This window comes from Bubalus kerabau, chromosome 1 (genome assembly GCF_029407905.1).
Source record: "Bubalus kerabau isolate K-KA32 ecotype Philippines breed swamp buffalo chromosome 1, PCC_UOA_SB_1v2, whole genome shotgun sequence".
Lineage (NCBI taxonomy): Eukaryota > Metazoa > Chordata > Mammalia > Artiodactyla > Bovidae > Bubalus > Bubalus kerabau.
Window position 1 is genome coordinate 188,376,468 of NC_073624.1, and position 23,548 is coordinate 188,400,015.

At 51.4% G+C, this 23,548-nt stretch overlaps 2 protein-coding genes across 3 annotated transcripts; one reads left to right on the forward strand and one right to left on the reverse strand.

The window, feature by feature from the left end:
- Positions 1 to 406: 406 nt before the first annotated feature.
- On the reverse strand, positions 407 to 12,635 carry FSD1 (fibronectin type III and SPRY domain containing 1). Of its 2 annotated transcripts, XM_055546915.1 has the most exons (13): positions 12,518 to 12,634; positions 11,471 to 11,566; positions 11,196 to 11,327; positions 10,149 to 10,250; positions 9,278 to 9,300; positions 8,953 to 9,074; positions 8,199 to 8,408; positions 4,139 to 4,237; positions 3,173 to 3,332; positions 2,741 to 2,820; positions 1,054 to 1,305; positions 857 to 945; positions 407 to 750 (listed from the first exon to the last, which is right to left on the reverse strand). In XM_055546915.1, exons 1-13 carry the CDS (start codon positions 12,530 to 12,532, stop codon positions 640 to 642), a joined length of 1,491 nt encoding a protein of 496 aa, XP_055402890.1. In that variant the 5' UTR covers positions 12,533 to 12,634; the 3' UTR covers positions 407 to 639. The 2 variants fall into 2 exon arrangements, with proteins under 2 accessions (XP_055402890.1, XP_055402891.1); XM_055546916.1 differs by lacking the exon at positions 1,054 to 1,305 and having other exon boundaries at positions 12,518 to 12,635.
- A 5,399-nt stretch (positions 12,636 to 18,034) lies between these two features.
- On the forward strand, positions 18,035 to 23,140 carry TMIGD2 (transmembrane and immunoglobulin domain containing 2). The gene is made up of 4 exons (XM_055546921.1): positions 18,035 to 18,551; positions 22,086 to 22,115; positions 22,209 to 22,310; positions 22,660 to 23,140. Exons 1-4 carry the CDS (start codon positions 18,284 to 18,286, stop codon positions 23,004 to 23,006), a joined length of 747 nt encoding a protein of 248 aa, XP_055402896.1. The 5' UTR covers positions 18,035 to 18,283; the 3' UTR covers positions 23,007 to 23,140.
- The last annotated feature ends 408 nt before the right edge of the window (positions 23,141 to 23,548 follow it).

Sequence of the window (23,548 nt, forward strand, 5' to 3'; positions counted from 1 at the left end):
TTGTAGGAGGCTTCCCTAGTGGCTCAGTGGTAAAGAATACGCCTGCAATGCAGGAGACATGGGTTCAATTCCTGTGTCAGGATGATCCCCTGGAGTAGGAAATGGCAACCCACTCCAGTATTCTTGCCTGGGAAATCCTATGGACAGAGGAGCCTGGAGGGCTACAGTCCATCAGGTCTCAAAGAGTCCGACCTGACAGGGACTAAACAACAAGCTTGTGAGATCTTAGTTCCCCGACCAGGGATTGAATCCAGGCCTCTGCAGTGAAAGCACAGAGTCCTAACCATTGGACTGCCAGGGAATTTCCAAGAAATTTCCCATTTTATGGCTGAGAAAGCTGAGGTCTGGAGAGGACCAGGCACAGCCAGTGCCACCCAGCCCCCAAAAACCAGCAGCACCGCCTGGCCAGTGTCTGACCTTTATTAGGAGGTGAGGTGAGGAGGAGGGCCCGACCTGGGTGCCCACTCTCCGTCAGTGACCCCCCATCAGGAGTGAAGGCTCCAAGCAGCAAGTGAGAGGAGGGTGCCCAGCTCAAACAGTCGAGGCCCGGAGGCGGCCCCAGCATCCGCCCGCTGATGGGCAGTCCAGGGGCCTAGGAGGCGGCCCCAGCACCCGCCCGCTGATGGGCAGTCCGGGGGCCTAGGTGAGGCTGGCATTGGAGCTGCTAGTGGTGCTGCCCCGCTGCCGCAGGCAGCGCACGGAGCTGGGGACCTGCAGGCCCGTCGTCACGTGGAAGCTGCCACACCACACCTGGGGGACAGTCAGGGCAGGGAGAAGGGGACAGACAGGCTCAGCAGGAAAGCCAACCCTCGCGCCACCCCGCTTTTCCTTCCCTGGGCCCCTGACAAGGCCTCACCGTGAAAGCTGGGAGCAGCGGCTGTGTGAACTTGGCCTTGAAGGTGTGCAGCAGCTGTTTGGTACGGCCATTGTAGAAGGACAGGAGGCCTGGAGTGGAGGGCCAGAGCGACAAAGGGACCGGTGAGAGAGGTTTGGGCAGAGAGAGAACAGTGGAGAAGGGTGGCCAGAGGCCAGCCAGGGCTCGGAGGGGATCACCTTGATGGAAGTCGCAGTGCACGCCCAGGCAGTCGGGCACGGGGGCGTCCAGCATCTTGGCCTTGTTGGCGTGTTTGGCAGTGAAGCTGACCTGCAGCCAGTTGTTGACGTGCAGGCACCAGGACGCAGCCGTCTTGCCCAGCTGCTCGAAGCGGCCCAGGCTACGGTAGGCCACCCCCACGCCAAACGCCTTGCTGTCTGGCTCGTAGCGCACCTCCCAGTAATGTTCCCCGCCGTCAATCAGCGTGTCCCCTGGGGGATGGGGTGGGCAGGGGGACTAGGTATAATTGGCTCCTGGGTGCCCTTTCAAAACGGGCAGCCAGACCCCAGCTCTTTCCTCCAGACACTGCCTGGTCCCCAGCTATCCCATGCCTCCCTAGATACTAAGATACTAGATATCTGACCAAGCCCATATAAGTCACCAAGTCTCAGCGAGATTATCAGTTAATCTACACCCTCCCAGGATCCTGGATCCAGATTCTTGTGACTTCGGCGATTTTCCCATCCAGCTATTCCTGCGCTGCAGCTTCTCCACCCACTTCTGCCCCACCAGACCATAGCTCAGCTCCTCATTCAGCCCAGGAAACCAGCTACTCCCAGGACTTCCCTGGTGGTCCAGTGGTTAAGACTCCACTCTCCCAATGCAGGGGCCTGGGTTCCACCCTGGAATCTGGTCAGGGAACTAGATTCCACATGCTACAACTAAGAGTTTGCATGCCACAACTAAAGATCCTGAGTGCCGCAACTGAGACCCGGCACAGCCAAAAAAAAGAAAAAAAGAAACCAGCAACTCCCTAACTTCATCTCCAACCCTCATCGCCTCCCAGGTATTACAGACTACACTGGCTTCTGCATAGATCCTGATCCCTTTCTCAAGGTTTTTTTCAGGACAGTGGTGATTTCCAGGAACTCCTGTTCCTCCTCAGACTCCAGCTTCTCCTTCATAGGATCCAATCAGTCCTGTGGTGCCAACCACACCTCTCACCCTAGTCATTCTCTCCACTTCTCAGACTCAGCTACTCTCTGGCTCCTCCACTCACCTTAAGCCACTTCCCTGAGCCCCTGTCTTGCTTCAGCTCCTCCACAAACCTGGCTAGCCACAGGCAACTATTCTTTCCAGCTACTCCCCGAGTCTCAGCTACTCCCTGGGTCTCATCTACTCCACAGACTTCAGGAAATTCCCCCTCAAGCTACTGCTCAGCCCTCCCCAGTCTGCTGCTGCTGCTAAGTCGCTTCAGTCGTGTCCGACTCTGTGTGACCCCATTGACGGCAGCCCACGAGGCACCCCCGTCCCTGGGATTCTCCAGGCAAGAACACTGGAGTGGATTGCCATTTCCTTCTCCAGTGCATGAAAGTGAAAAGTGAAAGTGAAGTCGCTCAGTCGTGTCCGACTCTTCGAGACCCCATAGACTGCAGCCCACCAGGCTCCTCCGCCCATGGGATTTTCCAGGCAAGAGTACTGGAGTGGGGTGTCTAGAGCATCCATAAGTTCTGACTTTCCCCCAATGATCCCTCAGCCCCAAATCTTCCCATTCCCCCAACATCACAGTAACACATCACTGGTACTGTTCCCATAGAAGCTTTTTTTGACACCTGCCTGTTTCCCCAGCCAAAGGAATTCCCTCCCACCAACCCCTATCAGGCCCCTGCCCAGACTTCTTTCTAGTCTGTCTTCCCTCCTCCTTACCCAGCACCGTGTAGGACTCAGCTGTGAAGCGATCCCGTCCCCCACGACCTGAGGGCATCCTCTTGGGAGATGGAGTACCTCTGTGGGTGACAGGGAGGGGGAAGTCTCAATCAGACCTCACCTCTCCCATAGGAGGGCTTCCCTGGTCCACCCCAGTCACCATGAACGTTTCATCTTTCCTGGACTGTGTGTGGTTCTTTTCATACACAGGGTCTTTCATCTTGGAACATACCTGTGCCCTTCCTCATCTGGAAAAATCCTATTTGACCATCAAAACCCACTTCAAAGATTCCTCTCCCTTATTCACTCTTTGGGCTCCCCCCACTCCATGTCCCTCCCTCTACCCCAGCCTTGACCATACTGGACTCTGTATGTCCATGTCCAGCTTGATCTCCTCCACCAGAGACTCAGGGAGGGGAGGGGGCAGGCTACCTGGCTGGGGAGTTGACGGGAGACGCCGTCCGCCCCTTGCCATCTTTCTCGCGAGCTTTGATATCCTGCACCTTCCCGCCCATGGCGTCCCACTCCACGGAGAGATCATCCACCCGCAGGTTCTGGTGGGATGTGGACGCATCCAGGTGGAACATGAACGCTGGGGCCAGGCAGACACAGGAGTCACAGAGATGGGAAAACCCAGAGACACAGAGAGAGACAGAGAGAGACAGACAGTGACCAAGACAGACCATGACAGGGACAGAGAACAGAAAGAAACAAAGAAACAGAGACTAAGATCAAGAGAGAGAAAGAGAGACAAATGGACAAAGGTTCAGAGATGGAGAGATATAGAGACAACAGGCAGAAAGGCACCAAAAGACGGGACAGGGAAGGGTGGAGAGGGCAGAACAGGTAGCCAGAGGAGTGAAGGCCAAGGGCTAGTTGCCTAAAGGTCTCCCAGGTCTGAAGCCATTTCAAACCACTGTGCTGCCCTGTGCTTTCATTGGGGATTAATCCCAGAAAGGGGGCTGTGCTATAGCATGACAGAGCTAAGCTAGAGTGCAGAAAGGACTTCCTACCCGAACATGCAAAGGTATCACTGTGGGGGGCTAAGAAATCTATCTTCAGTACTGATACCCTATTTCCAATTCTATAGAGCACTTAGCTTTTTTTTTTTTTTTTTTTGAAGAGTGAGTTAGAGAGAGAGAAAGAAGGGGAGTGTGTGTGTGTAAAAACCATCCAGGTATGATGCGATCAACTGCAAATGCAAAGAACAATACCAAGTTTATAGCAGACACTCAGGCTAAGGAATCTACTATGGATTGAGCACTGAGCTTCCTAGCAACCAGGGCATAAAGGGCCACAGAACACTGATTAGAAGATTCTCATTAGACACCAGTCCCTGGAGCCCTGGGAGTGAGTGGTTATGGAGTCACAGAGAGGGGAGGTATGGGAGTCAGTCACCTGGTGTCTCCAGGGTCACTGGCTCAGAGAACTCGCCTGAAACTGCCTTATTACAGGCCTTCACACGGAAATTCATGTATTTCATGTCAAACTTGAGACCTGAAAGGCAACAGAGAGGGCTTAACATTGTATACTCTTTGAGTGATAGATTAGAGGCCTTTGTGTCCCACAGTCATCCCACCACCTCTCATTCTAAGGAGCATCTTGTAGACCACATGGTAACCCTGAGAAATCATCCCTGTCTTCATTCACCTGTGGGACTATGGATCACTTGGCTCCACCTCTATTCCAGACTGGCCCATCAGTCTGCTTTAAGGATGCTTTAAGGCTCAGTCACAGCAATTGGTCCAGGGATAGGCACATAACCCAAACAGGCCAATCAGAATCTACCCTGGGACTCCAGATGATATTAGAGTGAGTGGAGTCCCTCTTTCCTCTGAACTAGCCAACTAGGCAGAGAAGGCGATGGCACCCCACTCCAGTATTCTTGCCTGGAAAATCCCATGGACAGAGGAGCCTGGTAGGCTACAGTCCATGGGGTCGCGAAGAGTAGGCCACAACTGAGCGACTTCACTTTCACTTTTCACTTTCATGCCTTGGAGAAGGAAATCGCAACCTACTCCAGTGTTCTTGCCTGGAGAATCCCAGGGAGAGGGAGCCTGGTGGGTGGCCGTCTATGGGCTCGCACAGAGTCGGACATGACTGAAGCGACTTAGAAGCAGCAGCAGCCAACTAGGAGGAAGCCACTCCTGGGAAAATTTGCCATCATGTTGGCAACCCTACTTGAGAATGTCTGCTTTCTCAGAGCCAACAGTGTCTAGAACTGAGCTGAGAAGTCATATGCTGGAACTCCTGCATCTAGCCATGACCAGTGCCTTAAAGATTTTCCCTAATAGTATCCTTTTAAAAAGTTATTATTAATTTCTTCTAATCTTAAAAAAATGAAAGCAACTATTGAACTGTCTTCCCCCTTGTGCAAAACCTCTTTGGAGATATGTCTAGACCTCTCAGTGGCTTCACTCCCTCTCTCTCTCTTCTGGGCTTGTCAGTCCTCATCTAGTAGGTTCTCCTGGCTGACCACTCCTTCCTTCATGGAATTTTTCCTTGGCAGTCATGGCATTGCCCTCTACTGACTGCCCCCTCTGACTGCTCCCTCTTGGTATTCTTTACAGGCTCCTCTGTACTCTCAAATGTTTGGATGACTCAATCTAAGACCCTGCTCACCCTTAAGACACTATCTGCCTACCCACAGGGCACACACAGCTCAACCTCTAGCTCAGACCCCGTGTCCAGTTGCCCCGGGTGTTCCCTGCAGGATGCCTTCTCTGGGCATTCCAAACAGCACTCAGAATCCATCTTCTGAAACCTCTCATAGGTCCCCTTGCCTTCAGGATAAAGTCCCTATTCCTCTTCTCCCCTTTCCCTACAGATGTTGTTCCTTCTGCAAAGTTAACTAGTTCCAGACACAAAGGCTCAGTGTTCTGTCCTCTGAGCCCTTGATCAGGCGGTTCCTTGGCCTGGAACTCGGTCTCCCCGGCTTCTCTTTTGGGCCTCGGCTTGGCTGTTACTTTCTCCAGGTGCCCACCCAGACTACCTCACCCTTTCTTGAATCCCCTCCTCTGAGTTCTGTAGATTGCTCAGCAGCGCCACCTACTGCCCCAGCGCTAAGTAGAAAGTGTTAGTCGCTCCATCGTGTCTGACTCTGTGACCCCATGAACTGTGTAGTCTGCCAGGCTCCTCTGTCCATGGGATTTCCCAGGTGAAAATACTGGAGTGGGTTGCTATTTCCTTATCCAGGGGATCTTCCCGACCCAGGGATCGAACCCAGGTCTCCTAAATCGCAGGCAGATTCTTTACTCTCTGAGCCACCAGGGAAGCTAAGACTACCACCCAGAAGGCTTGGATTCTAAATCATGAACCTATCCGACTTTTCACAGTGGGTGTCTGTTTCCTAGTCTGCAACCTAACAATCATTTTCCCCACACTGAGCAGGGTTCACATAAAGATGAGATGGCCCAAGGAATATAAGTTATAAGAACTTAACCAAAACCCTCCTGTCTTCCAAACAGTCAACAAGATAGTAGGTGGATAGCAAATAACCACATGGGTTATTTACATAGGTGAGTGATCATCTTCAGTATCACAGGTCTTGTGAGGGATTCAACTTCCTGCCCTGAGGAATTCGCTCACTATGGATTTTGGAAAAGGCCAGAGGGGTAAAGTGGATGCATCCAGAAGCCTGTGATGGAGAAGCTCTACACTTTGACTGTGGTGTAGTTACACAAATTTACATAGGGGATAAAACTGCATACAGGATTACACATGTACATGCAAATCAGTGCGTGCTAAACTGGTAAAACTGATGAAAAGTAAATCAACCCTGCAGACTATACTCGTGTCAGCTTCCTGGTTCTGGTATCGAACTCTAGTTATGTAAGCTGCCACTACTGGAGAAAGCCGAATATATACAATGTGTATATATATATATATATATATTTCATTGTGTATACATATGATATATAATATGTGCTCAGTCTGTCCAACTCTTTGTGACCCCATGGACTGTAGCCCGCCAGGCTCCTCTGTCCATAGGATTTCTCAAGCAAGAATACTGGAGTGAGTTGCCATTTCCTTCTCCAGGTGATCTTCCCGACCCAGGGATTGAACCCACGTCTCTTAAGTCTTCTGCATTGGCAGGTGGATTTCTTTACTACTGGCGTCACCTAGGAAGCCCTGTGTGTGTGTGTGCGTGTGTGGGTGTGTATACACAATGAAATATTATTCAGCCTTAAAAAGAAAGGAAACTAACACCTGCTACAACATGGCGAGCCTTGAGGACACGATGCTCAGTGACATAAGCCAGGCGTCGTCCTGTATGATTCCATCTATATGAGGAACTTAGAGTAGCAACATTCCCAGGGACAGGAATTAGAATGGTGGGTGCCAGGGACCAGGCAGAGAGGAATGGAAGTTAGTGTCTAATGAGGACAGGGGAATTTCCTGGTGGTCCAGTGCTTAGGACTCTGTGCTTTCACTGCCAAGGGCATGGCTTCGATCCCTGGTCAGGGAACTAGGATCCTGCAAGCCATGTGGTAAGGCCAAAATTTAAAAACAAAACAAACAACAACAGTAACAAAAACGAACGGGGACAGTTTCAGTTTTGCAAGCTGAGAAGTTCTGGAGATGGATGGTGGGGTGATCGTAGCACTGAATTACTGAATAGCTGATCTGCATACTTAATGGTGACCATGGTGGATTTTACCTTATGTGTATTTTGCCACAATAATTTAAAAAAAAAGACTGGGGGGGGGGGGAAATGGGGTGTGTTTATTTTGATTTCCATGCAAAGGATAAGCTGAGAGCTTTTCAGGCCCTCTTCTCAGCTGCTGGCTTTTCTTTCCTGCAATTAGCATGCTTATTATTAAGCTTGTATGCTAATTACAGATAGGGAGCAGGCTGATTATAGCCCAAGAGCCCTGGTGATAGTTATCTTGTCAGGGAGATTCTCCCCACCCTTCAGGGCTTCCCCAGGCTCAGGATGGTTTCTTAACTCATGAGGGACCCCTGATTTTACCCTCCTTCAGACCCTCTCCTACCAGCTGGATGGATTCCCCCAGTCTTTCTGCTTTCGTATAACCTCCAAGGAAATCCTCAGAGCCTGGGAGGACGGTTCCCTGAACACCAGCTCTATGAGAGGCACTTTGTTTACTACTGTAAGGACAGTGCTTGGTATCCTGCAGGAAATAAGTCAAAATGAATGAATGAATGATGGGTCATAGAGATAAGGCAAGGATGGAGCACACCCTTTCCCGGTGCTTCACTCAGTTCCCTCATCTGTAAAAAGCTGACAATAACACACTCATTGCTTCTGCTGCTGCTGCTGCTGCTAAGTCGCTTCTGGGTAAAATGCTTAGCACACAGTAAGCCCTCAGTACATGGTGCAGGGCTGTCCCCGGCATCGTTTTCCTTATTATATGTTACTCCCCATCAGCGCAGCAGAGCCTTGAGTATGGTCCACGAGCCCCAGGTGGACTGATGGGGAAAGCTGAGCTGCCCTTACCAGTCAGGATGTATTCCGTTTGCCGGATCCCCTCGATGACCATCCAGGGCTGGTCCTCCTTGAGGCGGGGTGGGCCCTCAAAGTTGGTCCGCCGATATTCCAGCACGAAGTGGTCAATCTTGTTGTCCTCGTCTGGCATGCGCCATACCAAGGTTACACAGTTATCGGCCACTAGGGACTCGGTCAGGTCAATCACAGGGGCGCTAGGCACTGCCCAGGACAGAGGAGAGAGGGGTGTCAGGGTGCGGGGCAGGGAAGCCTGAAGGGGCGTGCGTGGATGTAACCCTGCCCACCCACTAGACCTTCTTGGGGTCTGGGCGTCCTCCCGATAACAGGTTAGGGGCGGGGCTTCTCTGGGTTCCGTAGCCTGGGGGTGGAGCCTCCTCAGGGTTTCACCAAAGGGTGTGAGGCAGAGAAGAGCTTTCTAAGGGTTCAACCAACGAATACTTGGGCTTCTCTGAATCCCACCATTTAGAGGTAGTAAGTTTCCAGAATGCTACCAATTGGGGTGTGGTCTCCATGGGACTCCACCCCTAGTGGGTGGGGATTCTTTAGGACTCTACCACAGGGTGGGGCTTCCTTGTGGCTCCACCCACTGGGGGGTGGGAATCCTCAGGGCTCCAAGTCAGGGCCGGACCTTCTGCAGTTTCCACAAATGGTTGTCAGCCTTATTCTGATTGTCATGCCTTGTCTCCGGGCTCTCTCCTAGACTTTGGGATTTTTTTCCCTATCATCCAGTGAGTTCCCCTCTCACCAGGCAGGAACGTGAGTGCCTGCAACATCCTCCGCTCCTGTGCAAAGTCCACCATGAGATGACTCATGTTGTCGCTGACCTTGGCTTTCAGTGACAGCCGGAAGGCGGGGGCCATTGTCACACTGCAGGGAAGGAGGTGGAGGCAGCCTGCACACTGCAGGGAAGGAGGTGGACGCCCAGGCCTAGTCCCCCGAGGTGTGTGTAGGGGGCCCCCCTCCCCCTTGTTGCAGTCGGGTGCTCTGGGCCAAGGGACCCTCACCTGGGTGTTCCCACCGTCACAATGGGGGTGGGGCAATGGGGTGGGAGCCAGGTCCCAGCGTCTTACCCATCTTTGATTTGCTTGGCAGCCTAGAAAGAGGGACAGAACAAAAGCCAAAGAATTGTGTTGGCTGAATCAGAAACCCACTACACAGACAAGAAGACTGAGGCCCAGTCGGGTGTCCATGTGTCAAAGTGCCCCAGCATGGGGGCAGAAAGCCTTAGCCGGACCCTGATGGGATGGGAGGCAAAGACAGGCTCCCACTCCTATCCCCACCTCCCGCCTAGTGCCCAGTACATACAGTTGACTGATTTAGCAAATGAAAATATAGGCTACAAAGTTAAATTTGCATTGCAGATGAACAATAAATAAATATATACTTTTTAGTATAAGTAGGTCCCATCCAATATTTCAGATATACTTACACTAAATATTGGACGTGACATATCTTACTAAAAAATTAATTCCTTGTTAAATTTGAATTTCAAATAATGAATAAGTATTTTAGTGTAAATATGTCCCAGGCAACATTTGGGAAATACTTATACTAAACATTTGCATGAGATATACTAAAAATTTTATTCATTCTTTTTTTTTTAATTGGAGTATAATTTCTTTACAATGTTACATTAGTTTCTGCTGTACAACAAAGTGAATCAGCTGTATGGATACATATATACATGCTTCCTCTTGGACTCCTCTCCTACCTCCTTCCCATCCCACCCATCTAGGTCATCACAGAGCACCAAGCTGGGCTTCCTGTGAGTTTTAGATCTACCGCAAAGAATTTATTATTTTAGCATATGTCCTACCAATGGTGTTTAGGATGTACTCAGACTAAATCCTGCATGGGCCATAATCAGAGTAAAACATTACTTGTGGTTGATCTGAAATGCAAACGTATCTGGGTGGCCATTCTGGCTCCCGAGGCGCCCACCTGGGGAAAGTCCTTGCTGTCAGTGGCCAGCAGGGTCTGGTTGGCTGTCTCCAGAAGCTCTTCGGAGCTCTCCAAGGCTCGCGTGCAGGCAGCCAGCTGGTTCTGCAGGAGCCATGCCACCAAGAGAAGAGACATCTTACTCCACGGCATCAGAGCCTCCCAGGGCTCCTCATCGCCTTGGGGATCCGGGGTACCATGTCCTTCTCCAACTCCAGGTGGGAAAGGGAGGCTAGAGGGAGTTTGGGCCTCTCTGCAGGCAGGACATCAGAACCATTTGGGGATCCCTTCCTTAGAAAAGGACACGTCCAGGGACTTCCCTGGTGGTACAGTGGCTAAGACTCCATGCTCCCAATGCAAGGGGCCTGGTTCAATCCCTGGTCAGGGACCTAGATTCTACATGCTATAACTAAAGATTCCACATACTGCAACAAAGACCCAGAATAACCATATAAATAAAATAAGTGAATATTTTTTAAAAAGAAACAGACATGCCTAGGTCACATCTGAGCCTAGAGCTCCACATTCCTTGTGGATGGGTATCCAGGGTGTTAGGGGGTGGCCCAGGAAGTGCTGGTGTTGCCCTAGTGACCCCAGCTTGGAATCTGAGACCCCAGAGGAGCCATAGCGAGTGTTTGGCAAGAAGTAATGCCCTCAGATCTGAGGGACCAGTGGGAAGGGCTGAAAAATTGGAAGTGCGAGATGAAGACAGGTGGGGAGGAACAGCCAGATGTAGGGATGGGGCTGCAGCAATGCAGGGGAGAAGGGATTAAGAGGGAGAGCAGGTGCGTGAGGGATGGATAGGTCATGGCCAGGGAGGGGGCTGGGAAGAGCCCAGGGAAAAGAGGAGGTGTGGCTGACACCACTGGATGGTCTGGCTTGGGACACCAGGGACACTGGCGGCCCCTCTGGGAAGGGACAAGAGAGGAGGAGCAGGTTCGGAGGAAGATGTTGAGGCCGGTCGGGCTCTGGGGAATGTGCAGGGGATGGCATCTGGGAGGGGGTCTGGGAGAACACCCCCCCCCCCGCCCCACCCCAAATCACACACACCTGCAGCTCATAGGTGCGGCTGGCACGGTCCTGCTTTATCTTCATGAGCATGCCCTCCTTCAGCTCCTCCAGGAGGGAGAAGAGGGACTGGAACTCGGCTTCCAGGTCCTCCTGCACCTTGGCCGAGTTTGCCTTGGAGAGACGAGGTGGGGTCAGAGCGGCCAGGACTGGCCAAGCTGCTGCTCAGATGGGCAGCAAGGCCCAGGGTCCCCAAGGGCAGGTTACCTTTATAGCTGCCCTTCCCCCCACCCTGGGGGCAGGGGTGACTTCCTCACCTCCACATTCAGCAGCATCTGCTTGAGGGAGTAAATGAAACTCTGGATCTCTTCATTTTTCACAGCCAGCGTTGTGATGATCTTCCTCAGAGCCTCCTGCCCCCAGAGAAGCATGCACAAACTAAGTCCCTCAGCCTGTCCAGGGCTCCTTGACTTGAAGCTCCCCCTTTCTGTCCTCCAGGGATCCAGGGAAGGGATGTGGGAGCCACTGTGCCAAAAAGCTTGGGCACCAGACAAGAGCAGGCCCTGGGTGGAGCTCTGGCCCTACAGCCCTCAGGAGCAGCAGGCATCGGGCACATTGAGCCCGCCCATTTCAAAGGGAAGGAAACTGAGGCTCTGAGAGAACTTTTCAGGAAGCACAGACCCTGAGCCCCAGCCAGGTCTGCCTGAGTGCAAAGCCTTCAACCAGGTTACTATATCCTGAGGGGGGTGGGGGTATCTTCGGGGTAAGGAGCTAGGTCTGGGAAAGAGACCCCAGAGGAAAAGGATGCCCGCAGAACATGGGTTCATCTGGAAAAGGGGAGACGCTAGGGAATCAGGTAAGTGGAGAAAGGTAAGGAGGTCTGGGGGAGGGGATGCCAGGAGAGGAGGCCGGCGTGGGTGGGTGCTTCTAGGGCCTGCAGCCCAAACCCAGGCCTCCCACGGGTCCTTTTCCTGGGGGCACGAGATTGGTGGGGGTCACCTGTGCTGAGCTGGCGGGGCGCCCTCCGAGGCGGGGCGTGGCCAGGGTCGGGACACCTGGTCCGCAGTCCCGATGGAAGGCGTGGGTGATAGAGTCAAGGCTGGGTCCCCGATACTGGGGAGGCGTGGGGGCCATGAAGGGGATGCGCCTGAACCCAGGCCAAGATGATGTGGGTCGTGGCTAGGGTGGCGGGCTGCGGCGTCCAGAATGGGGGCTAGATCCGGGCGTGGTTGCGGCGAGGGTGGGGCTTCGGCCGCAGAGCAGCTGGGGTCGGGGGAAGCTGGGAGGACGCTGCGGCATTACCTGGTCCCCCTCCTCTCGTCCACCCCCGCTTCGGACCGCGCCCTGCCCCGCCCGGGTCTTACTCTCTGGTCCTCCATGGCTGCAGCCCAGGTCAGCCCGGCCCGGCCCGCGGGCCCCACTCGCTCTTCTAGTCCCCAAGCTGCCTGTGCTGCTGCCGGTAGCCAATGGCCCGCCGAGCCCTCGCCGCCGCCGCCGCCGTGCCCCCAGTCAGCGCTCCATCACTGGCCGCAGCGCGCAGGCGCGCCCCTCGCTGCAAGCTGGGAAATGTAGTCTTTCTTGCGCTGGGGTCGAGGAAAGCCGAGACCCTCAGAGTCTGGGTCGTCGCAGGTGATATTGCTAATGATGCCTGAACTGGAGAGAGCTCAGAACTGGGAGGCAGGATGCCTGGGTTCAACTGCCCTGTGACCTTGAGCCTGTCCCTGGTTCTTCTGTGCCTCAGTCTCCCAACTCTTTCACCCCTGCAACTTCTCAGCTACCACTCAAAATGGAATTTCATTGCCACAGCTCCGGCCCTCCAGCCTGGCCCGTAGACCTGGCTCCACGACTACTCAAACCTCGAATTTACTGAAAAGCCAAAGTCTTTTGCCTAAGCGGATGATCAGCTTCCAATGCTGCCTTTCTCTCCCCACATTACAGCTGAACACCTGTGCATCCCACAGAGCCCCAGGCTCTCACATCTCCTCCAGAAGCTTCTCTGCCTGCTCAGAATCCATAGGGCTAGGAGGAGGCTGGTAAGCTCTGTGTATGACATGTGGGCAGAACACCACCACAGGGGCCTGTGAGTGATGGGAACAATTCTGCCAAGAACACTGACCTTCTTCTTTCTGGTTGAAAAAAAAAAAAAAAAAAAAAGAGGTCACACTGTGGTTGGGAGTGAGACATTGAGGTCTAGGAGTCTGCCTCCTCCTCCAGGGGTGGGTACAGCTAGCCAAGGGGTAATAGGTGCAGGGCTGAGAGAAAGTCTGGAGACTATGAATTCTTCCAGCTGTAGGGGCAGGTAACCCGCCTTACTTGCCCCAGGACTCAAAACCATTAGCAGAAATCCATTCCCCTGAACCCCAAAAGAAGACATCTTAGGGGCAAAATAATTGATGCTGAGAAGCTGCCACTAGGTCCCCTGCTCAGGTCTGTGCCATCTGCTCCCCTCCCCATTCCTTCTCTCACCTGCCCTGCCATGTGTCCCCAGTCTAGGCATGTTTATGGAGTCTTTTTTTTTAATATTTTTTTTGATGTCGACCATTTTTAAAGACTATTGAATGTATTAACAATATTGTTTCTTGTTTTGGGCTTCTCTGGTGGTCCAGTGGTTGAGAATGTGCCTGCCAATGCAAGGGACATGGATTCGATCCCTGGTCAGGGAAGATTCCACATGCTGCAGGGCAACTAAGCCTATGGGCTACAACTACTGAGCCCACGGTCTACAACTACTGAAGCCCGTGCACCTAGAGCCCGTGCTCCCCAACAAGAGAAGCCCACATGCAGCAATGAAGACCCAGTACAACCAACGATGAATCAACAAATACAATTTTTAAATGTACATTAAACAAAAATATTGTTTCTGTTTTATATTTTGGTTTCTTGGCTTCCCGGCATGTGGGATCTTAGGTTCCCAAGCAGGGACTGAACCCGCACCGCCTGCATTGGAAGGCCAAGTCTTAACCTCTGGACGGCCAGGAAAGCCCCTCTGTAGTCTTTTAGGAAGATTTTCACTCACTTTATCTCCATCACATATACATATTGCCTTTTGCCTTGAAAAAAAAAAGAGGGAAACTGAGGCACCAGTGACAGGAAGTGGAGCCCCAGCAGTAGTGGCCACCGGACGTCTGCTGGCTGGCCTGGGTGTCACTTATGCCTCTGTGGTGGGGGCGGAGTGTGACCTATGCTTCTGTGGCAGGAAGTCTGTCACACGGGAGGGGAAAGGGGGTGGCGGGGCGCCAGCTGGAAGAGAGGAGCCTGAGGGGCCAGGAATGGGGTCCCCGGGCACAGTGCTGGTCCTCCTGGTGCAGTTCTGGGGTGAGTATCTGAATCTCCCCGCCTTGGCCCCCATCCTGTTGTGACTCGTCACTCCAGCTGCCTGCCCCTCCGGTTCAGAGCCCCCTCGAAACCTTCGTCTCTCCGCTCTGCCAAATACACCCTCTCTCCCTGATACTCAGAACTTTACAAGGGTTGAACTCTGTATGTGTGTAGTTGCTCAGCAGCGTCCAACTCTTTGCAACCCATGAGCTGTAGCTGAATTCTCCAGGCAAGAATACTGGAATGGGTTGCCATTTCCTTCTCCAGGGGATCTTCCCCACCCAGGGATTGAACCCAGGTCTCCTGCACTGCAGGCAGATTCTTTGCCATCTGGGCTCCCAGGGAAGCCCACAAGGGTTGAACCGTTCTAGCGAAAATCCACAGAGAGAGCCTTAGGATAAAATTCACACTGGGACCTGCCTACGAGCCTTGTATGACCTGGCCCTGCTGGCCGCTCTATTCTCTGTGCTCCTCTGCATTCCCTCTCTCTCCCCCATGGCCAGTCTGCTGACTCCTCTTTTTTTTTTTTTTTCTTTTTTTATCCCAACACATAGAGCTTGATCCTACTTCTGGACCTTTGCACCTTCTGTTCCCTCTGCCTGGAATACTCTTCCCTGCATCTCCTCTCTTTAGGGTCAGCTGTAACTCTACCCCAAATGCCAGGAACTTGACAGCAACTCACCCCTTCTTGTGGGGGCATCTAACAGGTACCCCAGACTTCCTATGGCCAAAAACAAACTCTTTCTTTCCCCTCTAGCCCTGCTTCTTCTACTCGGTGTCCCCCATCTTTTTTTTTTTTGCTGTGTGGCATGTGAGATTAACTTAGTTCCCAATCAGGGATCAAACGCACACCCCCTGCAGCGGAAGCTCGAGTCTCAAACACTGGACCACCAAGGAAGGCCCTCAGCATCCCCCATCTTGGCCTAAAGTCGCCACTATTCACAAAGTTCCCTCAGCCTAAGAACCTTGGAAATCTGCCACTCTCTCTCTTTCCCTCCCTCCCAATTCAGTTCTTCTTTTTTTAATATATATTTATTTTTAAACTTTTTATTTTGTGTTAGAGTATAGCCGATCTACAGTGTTGCGACAGTTTCAGGGGAACAGTGACCAACTCAGGTCTTGTAGTTCTTCTGCAGGCAACTTTCAAAATCTGTTCAAACTCTGACCTCTTCTTTTCCAGGGTCTGAGTCCCATCACTGGTCTCCTGGACCCTGGTTTCTCGGCCATCCTGACCTCTCTCCGGCTCCTGCCCCATGAAGATCACAGTCCGTTCTCACCATGGCAAGGACTGTGATTTTTTTTAAACTTTAACTGGACCACACTTCCTCCCTGCTCCCATGGTTTCTCATCATGCTTAGATTGAAAAGTACACTGCTCCCCTTTCCCCACCCCCACCCACCTCCCTACCTCTGTCATATCCCACCCACACAGCCCGCAGGTCTCTAAAAGCCATGCCCTGCTGACTTCTCTGATCCCACTTCCTCCCTCTCTCCCCCTCACGTGCTCTGCTCCAACCCTGGGGGCCTCCTCCCTGTTCCTCCAACTCACCAGGCCTGGTCTAGCCTCAGGACCTTTGCATGACCCATTCCTTACGGACGACTGTCTACTTCTTTCGTTTTTTTAAGATTTATTTTATTTGTTTATGCCTGTGCTGGGTCTTCATTGCTGCACTCAGACTTTCTTTAGTTGTGGCAAGCAGGGGCTACTCTCTAGTTGCGGTACTTGGGCTTCTCATTGCAGCGGTTTCTCTTGTTGCAGAGCACGGGCTTAGTTGTCCCACAGCATGTGGGATCTTCCCCAACCAGGGATCGAACCCGTGTCTCCTGCATTGGCAGGTGGATTCTTTTTTTTTCTTTTTTAAACTTTACAATATTGTATTAGTTTTGCCAAATATCGAAATGAATCCGCCACAGGTATACCTGTGTTCCCCATCCTGAACCCTTCTCCCTCCTCCCTCCCCATACTCTCCCTCTGGGTCATCCCAGTGCACCAGCCCCAAGCATCCAGTATCGTGCATCGAACCTGGACTGGCGACTCGTTTCATACATGATATTATACATGTTTCAATGCCATTCTCCCAAATCTCCCCACCCTCTCCCTCTCCCACAGAGTCCATAAGACTGATCTATACATCAGTGTCTCTTTTGCTGTCTCATACACAGGGTTATTGTTACCATCTTTCTAAATTCCATACATATGCGTTAGTATACTGTATTGGTGTTTTTCTTTCTGGCTTACTTCACTCTGTATAATAGGCTCCAGTTTCATCCACCTCATTAGAACTGATTCAAATGTATTCTTTTTAATGGCTGAGTAATACTCCATTGTGTATATGTACCACCGCTTTCTTATCCATTCATCTGCTGATGGACATCTAGGTTGCTTCCATGTCCTGGCTATTATAAACAGTGCTGTGATGAACACTGGGGTACACGTGTCTCTTTCCCTTCTGGTTTCCTCAGTGTGTATGCCCAGCAGTGGGATTGCTGGATCATAAGGCAGTTCTATTTCCAGTTTTTTAAGGAATCTCCACACTGTTCTCCATAGTGGCTGTACTAGTTTGCATTCCCACCAACAGTGTAAGAGGGTTCCCTTTTCTCCACACCCTCTCCAGCATTTATCGCTTGTAGACTTTTGGATCGCAGCCATTCTGGCTGGCGTGAAATGGTACCTCTTAGTGGTTTTGATTTGCATTTCTCTGATAATGAGTGATGTTGAGCATCTTTTCATGTGTTTGTTAGCCATCTGTATGTCTTCTTTGGAGAAATGTCTATTTAGTTCTTTGGCCCATTTTTTGATTGGGTCATTTATTTTTCTGGAGTTGAGCTGTAGGAGTTGTTTGTATATTTTTGAGATTAGTTATTTGTCAGTTGCTTCATTTGCTATTATTTTCTCCCATTCTGAAGGGTGTCTTTTCACCTTGCTAATAGTTTCCTTTGTTGTGCAGAAGCTTTTAAGTTTAATTAGGTCCCATTTGTTTATTTTTGCTTTTATTTCCAATATTCTGGGAGATGGGTCATAGAGGATCCTGCTGTGATGTATGTCGGAGAGTGTTTTGCCTATGTTCTCCTCTAGGAGTTTTATAGTTTCTGGTCTTACGTTGAGATCTTTAATCCATTTTGAGTTTATTTTTGTGTATGGTGTTAGAAAGTGTTCTCAGATGGAGTCTTAACTGTACCACCAGGCAAGCCCGGAATACATCTTACTATTCACATCCCTGCTCAAATGTCACCTCCTCTGAGAGGCCCTCCTGATCACCCTCTATAAGTACACCCTCTCATTTCATCTTTATCATCTCTTGCCACTCCCCATTCCTTTCTTCCATCGATTCTCATTTCATGACTTCCTGTGTCTCTACCCCGAGACCGTTGGCTCCACAAGGGTAGGGGCTTTTGTCTGTCTCAGTCACCTGTGTGTCTGTGTCCACAGGGTCCAGATCAGGGTCTGGCACACTCCAGGCAATCTTTCTGTGGCTGAGAGCCAGACATGTCATAGAGTTCACCTTGAAATCTCACAAGTGCTGAGAAACTTATACCCATTCCACAGATGGGACCATGGAGGTTCAGCAAGAAATGACCTTGCAAAGATCACACAGATAGTAAGCTTTCAGGTTCTCACTGCCTGATTCCTGTGGGCTGGCTAGGGAAGTAAGTCACGCACACACACATACACACTCACACACACACACTTAAGAAGGTCTCACTCACTTCTTCTTTCCCCCAGTCCTGCAAGGAGCCACAGGCCTGACTGTGCAGCAGGCACCGAAGTTGCTGCAGGTGAGACAGGACAGCCAGGTGACTTTGGCCTGCCAGGTGATGCACGCCCAGGCCTGGGAGCGGCTCCGTGTCGAGTGGATCAAGGACGCTGACATCTTTTGCCAGACACACATCATCAATGGCAGTCTGAGCAAGGATGTCTGTGGGCCTCAGGGATGGCTCTCCTGGCAGCCGCCTGGCAACCTCACCCTGCAGCTGAACCACGTGAGCCTCAATGACAGTGGACTCTATGTGTGTGGGGCAACCGTGGAGATCCCTGATTGGGAGGAGGCCCAGGGCAACGGGACGCAGCTCCTGGTGGAGAGAGGTATGAGAGCATGGGGGTGGGGGGCAGGGGTGTAAGCCAGGGAGGACTTGGAACTTCTAGAAATCTTAAGCTTCTAGAATCTCAAGCTCCTAGCAACTAAATTCTCTAAATCAGATTCCTAGAAACAGTCTGCAGATGCGAGAATTTTGCAGACCAGACAGTTTCTGTGGTGACGACTCCACCCTGCTGGTATAGTGTGAAAGTCTCCATAGACATGCTTAAGGGAATGGGAGGGCCTCGGGGCCAATAAAACTTTATTTGGAAAAAAAAAAAAAAACCAAAGGGCTGAATTTGACTCACAGGCTGTAGTTACTCAGCCCTGCTCCAATATATCACAATCATAAACACTCTTGAATATATATAATTCTGGATTCTAATTCAAAACAGTTCCATAAACTGTTATTCAAGTATATCCTCCATACAGAGAAATGCCCATACCGAAAGTGGCCAGTTCATGGATATCTTAGTTAGATCACTGATAAGACACTACAGACTGGGTGGCTTATAAACCACATATTTATTTCTCAGAATTCTAGAGATTGGAAATCCAAGATCAAAGTGCTAGCAAGGTCGTGCTCTGGTGAGAACCCTCTTCCTGGTTCATAGCCTGCACCTTCTAGCTGTGTCCTCATGTAGCAGCAGGGGGCTGGGGAGCTCTTTAGGGTCCCTTTTATTGAGGGATGCTGTGCCACACTGCATGTGGAATTTTAGTTTGGCAACCAGGGACTGAACTGCACCACCTGCCTTGGAAGGGCAGAGTCTTAACCACTGTACAGACCACCAAAAGAGCACTGATCCCATTCATGAAGGCTCTACCCTCTTTACCTAACTACCCCCCAAAGGCCCTGACCTCTCATGACCTTCATATTAGAGGTTAGGATTCAACATATGAATTTTGGAGGGATGTATACAAATAATGGCTTCACTGGTGGCTCAGTGGTAAAGAATCCACCTGTGATGCAGGAGATCTCTGGCTTGGGGAGATCCCCCTGGAGAAGGAAATGGCAACCCACTCCAGTATTCTTGCCTGGGAAATCCATGGAGAGGGGAGACTGATGGGCTATAGTCCATGGGGTTGCAAAAGAATCGGACATGACTTATTGACTGAACAACAACACCACAAATCATAGCAATGGATTCTCACAACCTGCATACATCTGGGTACTTAGCACCCTGCTTGACACACATATCTGCCTCCTTATAAATGCCTTCCTCCCCCCCCCCCCACACACTATTCTGACTTATAGCAGCATAAATCTATTTTAACTGGCTTCCTGTTTTACTTAATGAAGTCATAGAGTACATTCTGTGTCTGACATCTTTCACTCGACGCTGTGGGACTCCTCTGTGTTGGTATGTGGAGCAATGGCTAGTCCTTTTCCTTTTCTGTGGAGTGCCCTCCATCACCACTGATCGGTCCAATTTCCTATCGATGGCTATTTTGGCAACTTCTGGGTTTTGGCTATTATAAATAAGACCTCTATGAACAATCTAGAACTTGTCTTTTTTAAAATACTTTTTGGCTGCACTGTGGGGGCATGTGGGATCTTAGTTCCCCGATCAGGGATCAAACCCACACCTCCTGCATTGGAAACGTGGAGTATTAACCACTGGACCATCAGTGAAGCCCCTAGAACTTGTCTTTTGGTCAACATATGGACACAGTTGTATTGTACCGAAAACAATTTTAGAATCTCAAACCATAAAGCAGAATCTTGCAGTTTGAGAATCCTAGGGGCGTAAATTCTAAGCTCTGAGAATTGTAGCATATGTTATCCATGGGGACTATCACTCCTAAGAAGGTAAACATTGGTTCTTGGGAGCAAAGAAAATCTTACCCTTTTATATTTAAAGCAGAGATATGCACATAGCCCACAGATTTACAGCATATCTGTGGTATTAACATTTCATGAGGGAACAAATGAAGGTTCTTAGAAAGCCTTCTTAGGGGACTGATAATGAAAAAAGGTTGAGAAACACCAAAACAAAGGCATGGAAGAGTCTAGAATCTTAGAATTGTAGGGTCTGAAATACTTTAAATAGATAAACTCTTAGCCTTTTGCAATCAGAGTATGTAAGAGCAGAAAACTAGAATTCCAGGATCTAGACTTGAAAGCCATTGACTGTCCGGACTTCCCTGTGGTGGTCCAGTGGTCAGAACTCCATGCTTCCACTGCAGGGGGCACAGCTTCAATTCCACAGGGCCAAAAATAAAACACATACACAAAACAAACAGACAAAAAAGAAAACCATTGACTCTCAAGGCTGGAAGGAACTTTCCAGATTAGCTTAGCCAGCAGCCTCCTTTCACAGAGAATAAAGCTAAGGCCCAGCCAGGGCCAAGACACGTCCAGCCACCCACACAAGCCGGGATGCAGGCAGCTTTCTCCAGAGCCCGACTCACACATTTCTCCAACTCTGCCTGACACCCACATAAGGGCCAAACCCTGCATAGTTTGCAAGTTGACCTGTTGCGGTCTTGCGCTCTTCACTGTTCCTCAGGGCCTTGGGCCCTGCCTGGCTCCTATCAGGCAAAATGAAGCACCACCCAGACGCCTAGCTCCAAGAGATGCCCATTTCTCTCCAGCTGGCAGGATCCGCCCACTGCCTGCCTCCAGGGTGGTGTGTTATGGCCGCTCCGCCGCACCCACCCCCCACCCTCCCCGCCAACTCTTGGCTCCCAGGGACAAGGGGGCCAATTACCAATTAGCAGAGGCGGGGGTAGCGGAGGCACCGGGCTGAGAGTTGTTGGCAGCTGTGAGGGAGCGAGGCTGGGTCTGCACGGATTCAGCTCTGCACAGCTGGCTTCCCCATCAGAAGCCCACCCCTCCACCCCGGGATCACGGCCAACTTCAGAACCTGGAAGATGAAGGGGCTGGGGACTCTGGGTCTTGTCTTGGTCACAGGAGAAAGCGCCTTGGCTGGGGTTCCTGTCAGTTACACAGACCTGAAAGCACATCCCCACTCGGCTATTCACTTGCTCCGTGACCTTATGCTAGTGACTTGACTCTTTTGTGCCTGTTTCCTTAGTTATCAAAATTCAGCTAATAGTGCTTTCTCATCAGACTAGGTGAATTTATTTCTTTATTTAAAATATGTATTTATTTTCCTGTGCCAAGTCTTAGTTGCAGCATGCGGAATCTTTGTTTCAGCATGTGAACTCTTAGTTCTGGCATGTAGGATCTAGTTTCCTGACCAGAGATCAAACCTGGGTTCCCTGCATTCGGAGTTCAGAGTCTCAACCACTGGACCACCAGGGAAGTCCCCAGATTACATGACTTTAAAGTGATTATATCTAAAGAATTTATTACCGGGTCTGGAATGTATTCACAATAACCCAGCAAGACAGGCATGCTTAGTCTCATTTTTCAGAAGAGGAAAGAGGTTTAGAGCAAATACTTGCCTGAACTCACAGCATGGCAAGTGCAAGAACCCTGAGGTTCCACACGGGGTAGAGGGGCTCTTACCCTAAAGGGGTGCAGGATGCTGAACTCAAAGGTGAGTTCGCCTGAGACGCAGGTTTCTTCTCTGCAGATGTCTGGCAGCAGGACCAGAGCTTTTCAGGTGAGCTCCGTCTGCCTGACCCTCCTTCAGCTCCTCCCCGCCTCTCGGCCCCGCCCTTCGTCAGCCTGCCCACCATCCCCTCTCCCATTCCAGGCCTCTACTTCGCGCCGCTGGTGACGGGGGCCGTGGCCGTGGCCGCTTTCGCTCTGGGGGCTGGGATCTGGGGCCGCCGCCGCTGCCGGAACGGGGATGCAGGTAAGGAACCGCGCAGGTAGCTGCGCCGAGGGCGGGAGGTTCCCAAGAGCACCGCCACCCTCTGGCGATCGCGCCCCCTCGTTGCAAAATCTGGAACTGCAGCTGCTTGACTAGGCGGAAACGCATCCCCTTCTGACTTTGATACCTGCTCCTTTCGGAAGGAGGGAGGGTGAGGCGGGGGGGCGGGGGGGGGGGCAGAGAAGGGGAATGGATCGGGAAGGCTGGCCCCTACACCCGTGTTTTTTCAGGGGCATAGTCAAAGCCCCCAGAAAGTGGGCTGGAGAGGACCAGGCTCTCTTAAATGACTGTCCCCTCTTGGTATAATCTCCCACCCCACCCCCCAATGCAGGCAGTCCAATCTACAGCAACGTCCTATACCGGCCCCGGAGAGCCCCAAGGAAGAAGGCATGGCCTGTGGAAAGGAAGGTGCTGGACAGTGAGGATCAGAAGGGCCAAAGCTTCTACTCGATCTCTTTTCCCCAGCACCCCACCCCCAAGTCGCATCTGGCTTCCAAATCTTGCCCCAGTCCCAGACCCATTCACCCCGTCTCTGCAGTCAGAATCTCTCCTGGCCCAGGCTCCTCTGGGCAGCCAAGGTCAAGAGGGTTCCTTGAAGTGGGAAGAGAAATCAGAACCACAAGAGAGCCAGAGAAGACCTCCCCCCAGCGACTATATAAAGATGTGACTTATTCCTAGGGGATCACAGAGTCCAGCAGTTTATCTTAGAGACTCCGTCCTTGTTTTTATGAGGATAGACCTCTCCCTTGTCCCAAGAACATCCAATAAAGGTTCATGAAGAAAGCAAAGCCAGTATCCGTGGCAATTTGGCAGTGCTAGAGATTTGAGCCATTAGGGAGTCATCTGGGGGGTGCAGTCCTGGAGAACGACTCTGGTGAGGGGGCTTGAAAGCTTTCCCCCTCTAATCCTTGGAGGGTCATGTCCAATTAGCAGAGAAGTGATGTCCCTCACTTCCAAACAGTGCCTGGAACCGGAAGCACGCCCCCTCCCCAACTGGTGTCTACCCCCTCCCTAGGCAGGCTTGGACTTAGGGGGTGAGGGGGGAGATTGGGGCTTCCTGGCATTTGTCAGCCCCCCGGGGTCTCCTGCCCGACTGTCACCTTGAAGTGACACCAGCTGAGCCTGGCTCCCTTCCCCCACGTCTGCTGTTTCCATGGGGACAGATGTCCTTTTCGGCAGCGGCATCAGCCCGTGGCCACCGGCCCAGGATAGGAAGGAGG

Bases quoted from the DNA above. Each gene is read 5' to 3' on its own strand.
- FSD1 (XM_055546915.1), bottom strand. The intron at 11,328-11,470 runs GTGAGGAAGTCA...CGTCTCTCCAAG, and splicing joins AGATGCTGCTGAATGTGGAG to GCAAACTCGGCCAAGGTGCA. The intron at 9,075-9,277 runs GTAAGACGCTGG...CCTTCCCTGCAG, and splicing joins GCCAAGCAAATCAAAGATGG to TGTGACAATGGCCCCCGCCT.
- TMIGD2 (XM_055546921.1), top strand. From the start codon at position 18,284: ATGCACGCCCAGGCCTGGGAGCGGCTCCGTGTCGAGTGGATCAAGGAC. The intron at 18,552-22,085 runs GTATGAGAGCAT...TCTTCTCTGCAG, and splicing joins GCAGCTCCTGGTGGAGAGAG to ATGTCTGGCAGCAGGACCAG. The intron at 22,116-22,208 runs GTGAGCTCCGTC...CTCCCATTCCAG, and splicing joins GCAGGACCAGAGCTTTTCAG to GCCTCTACTTCGCGCCGCTG.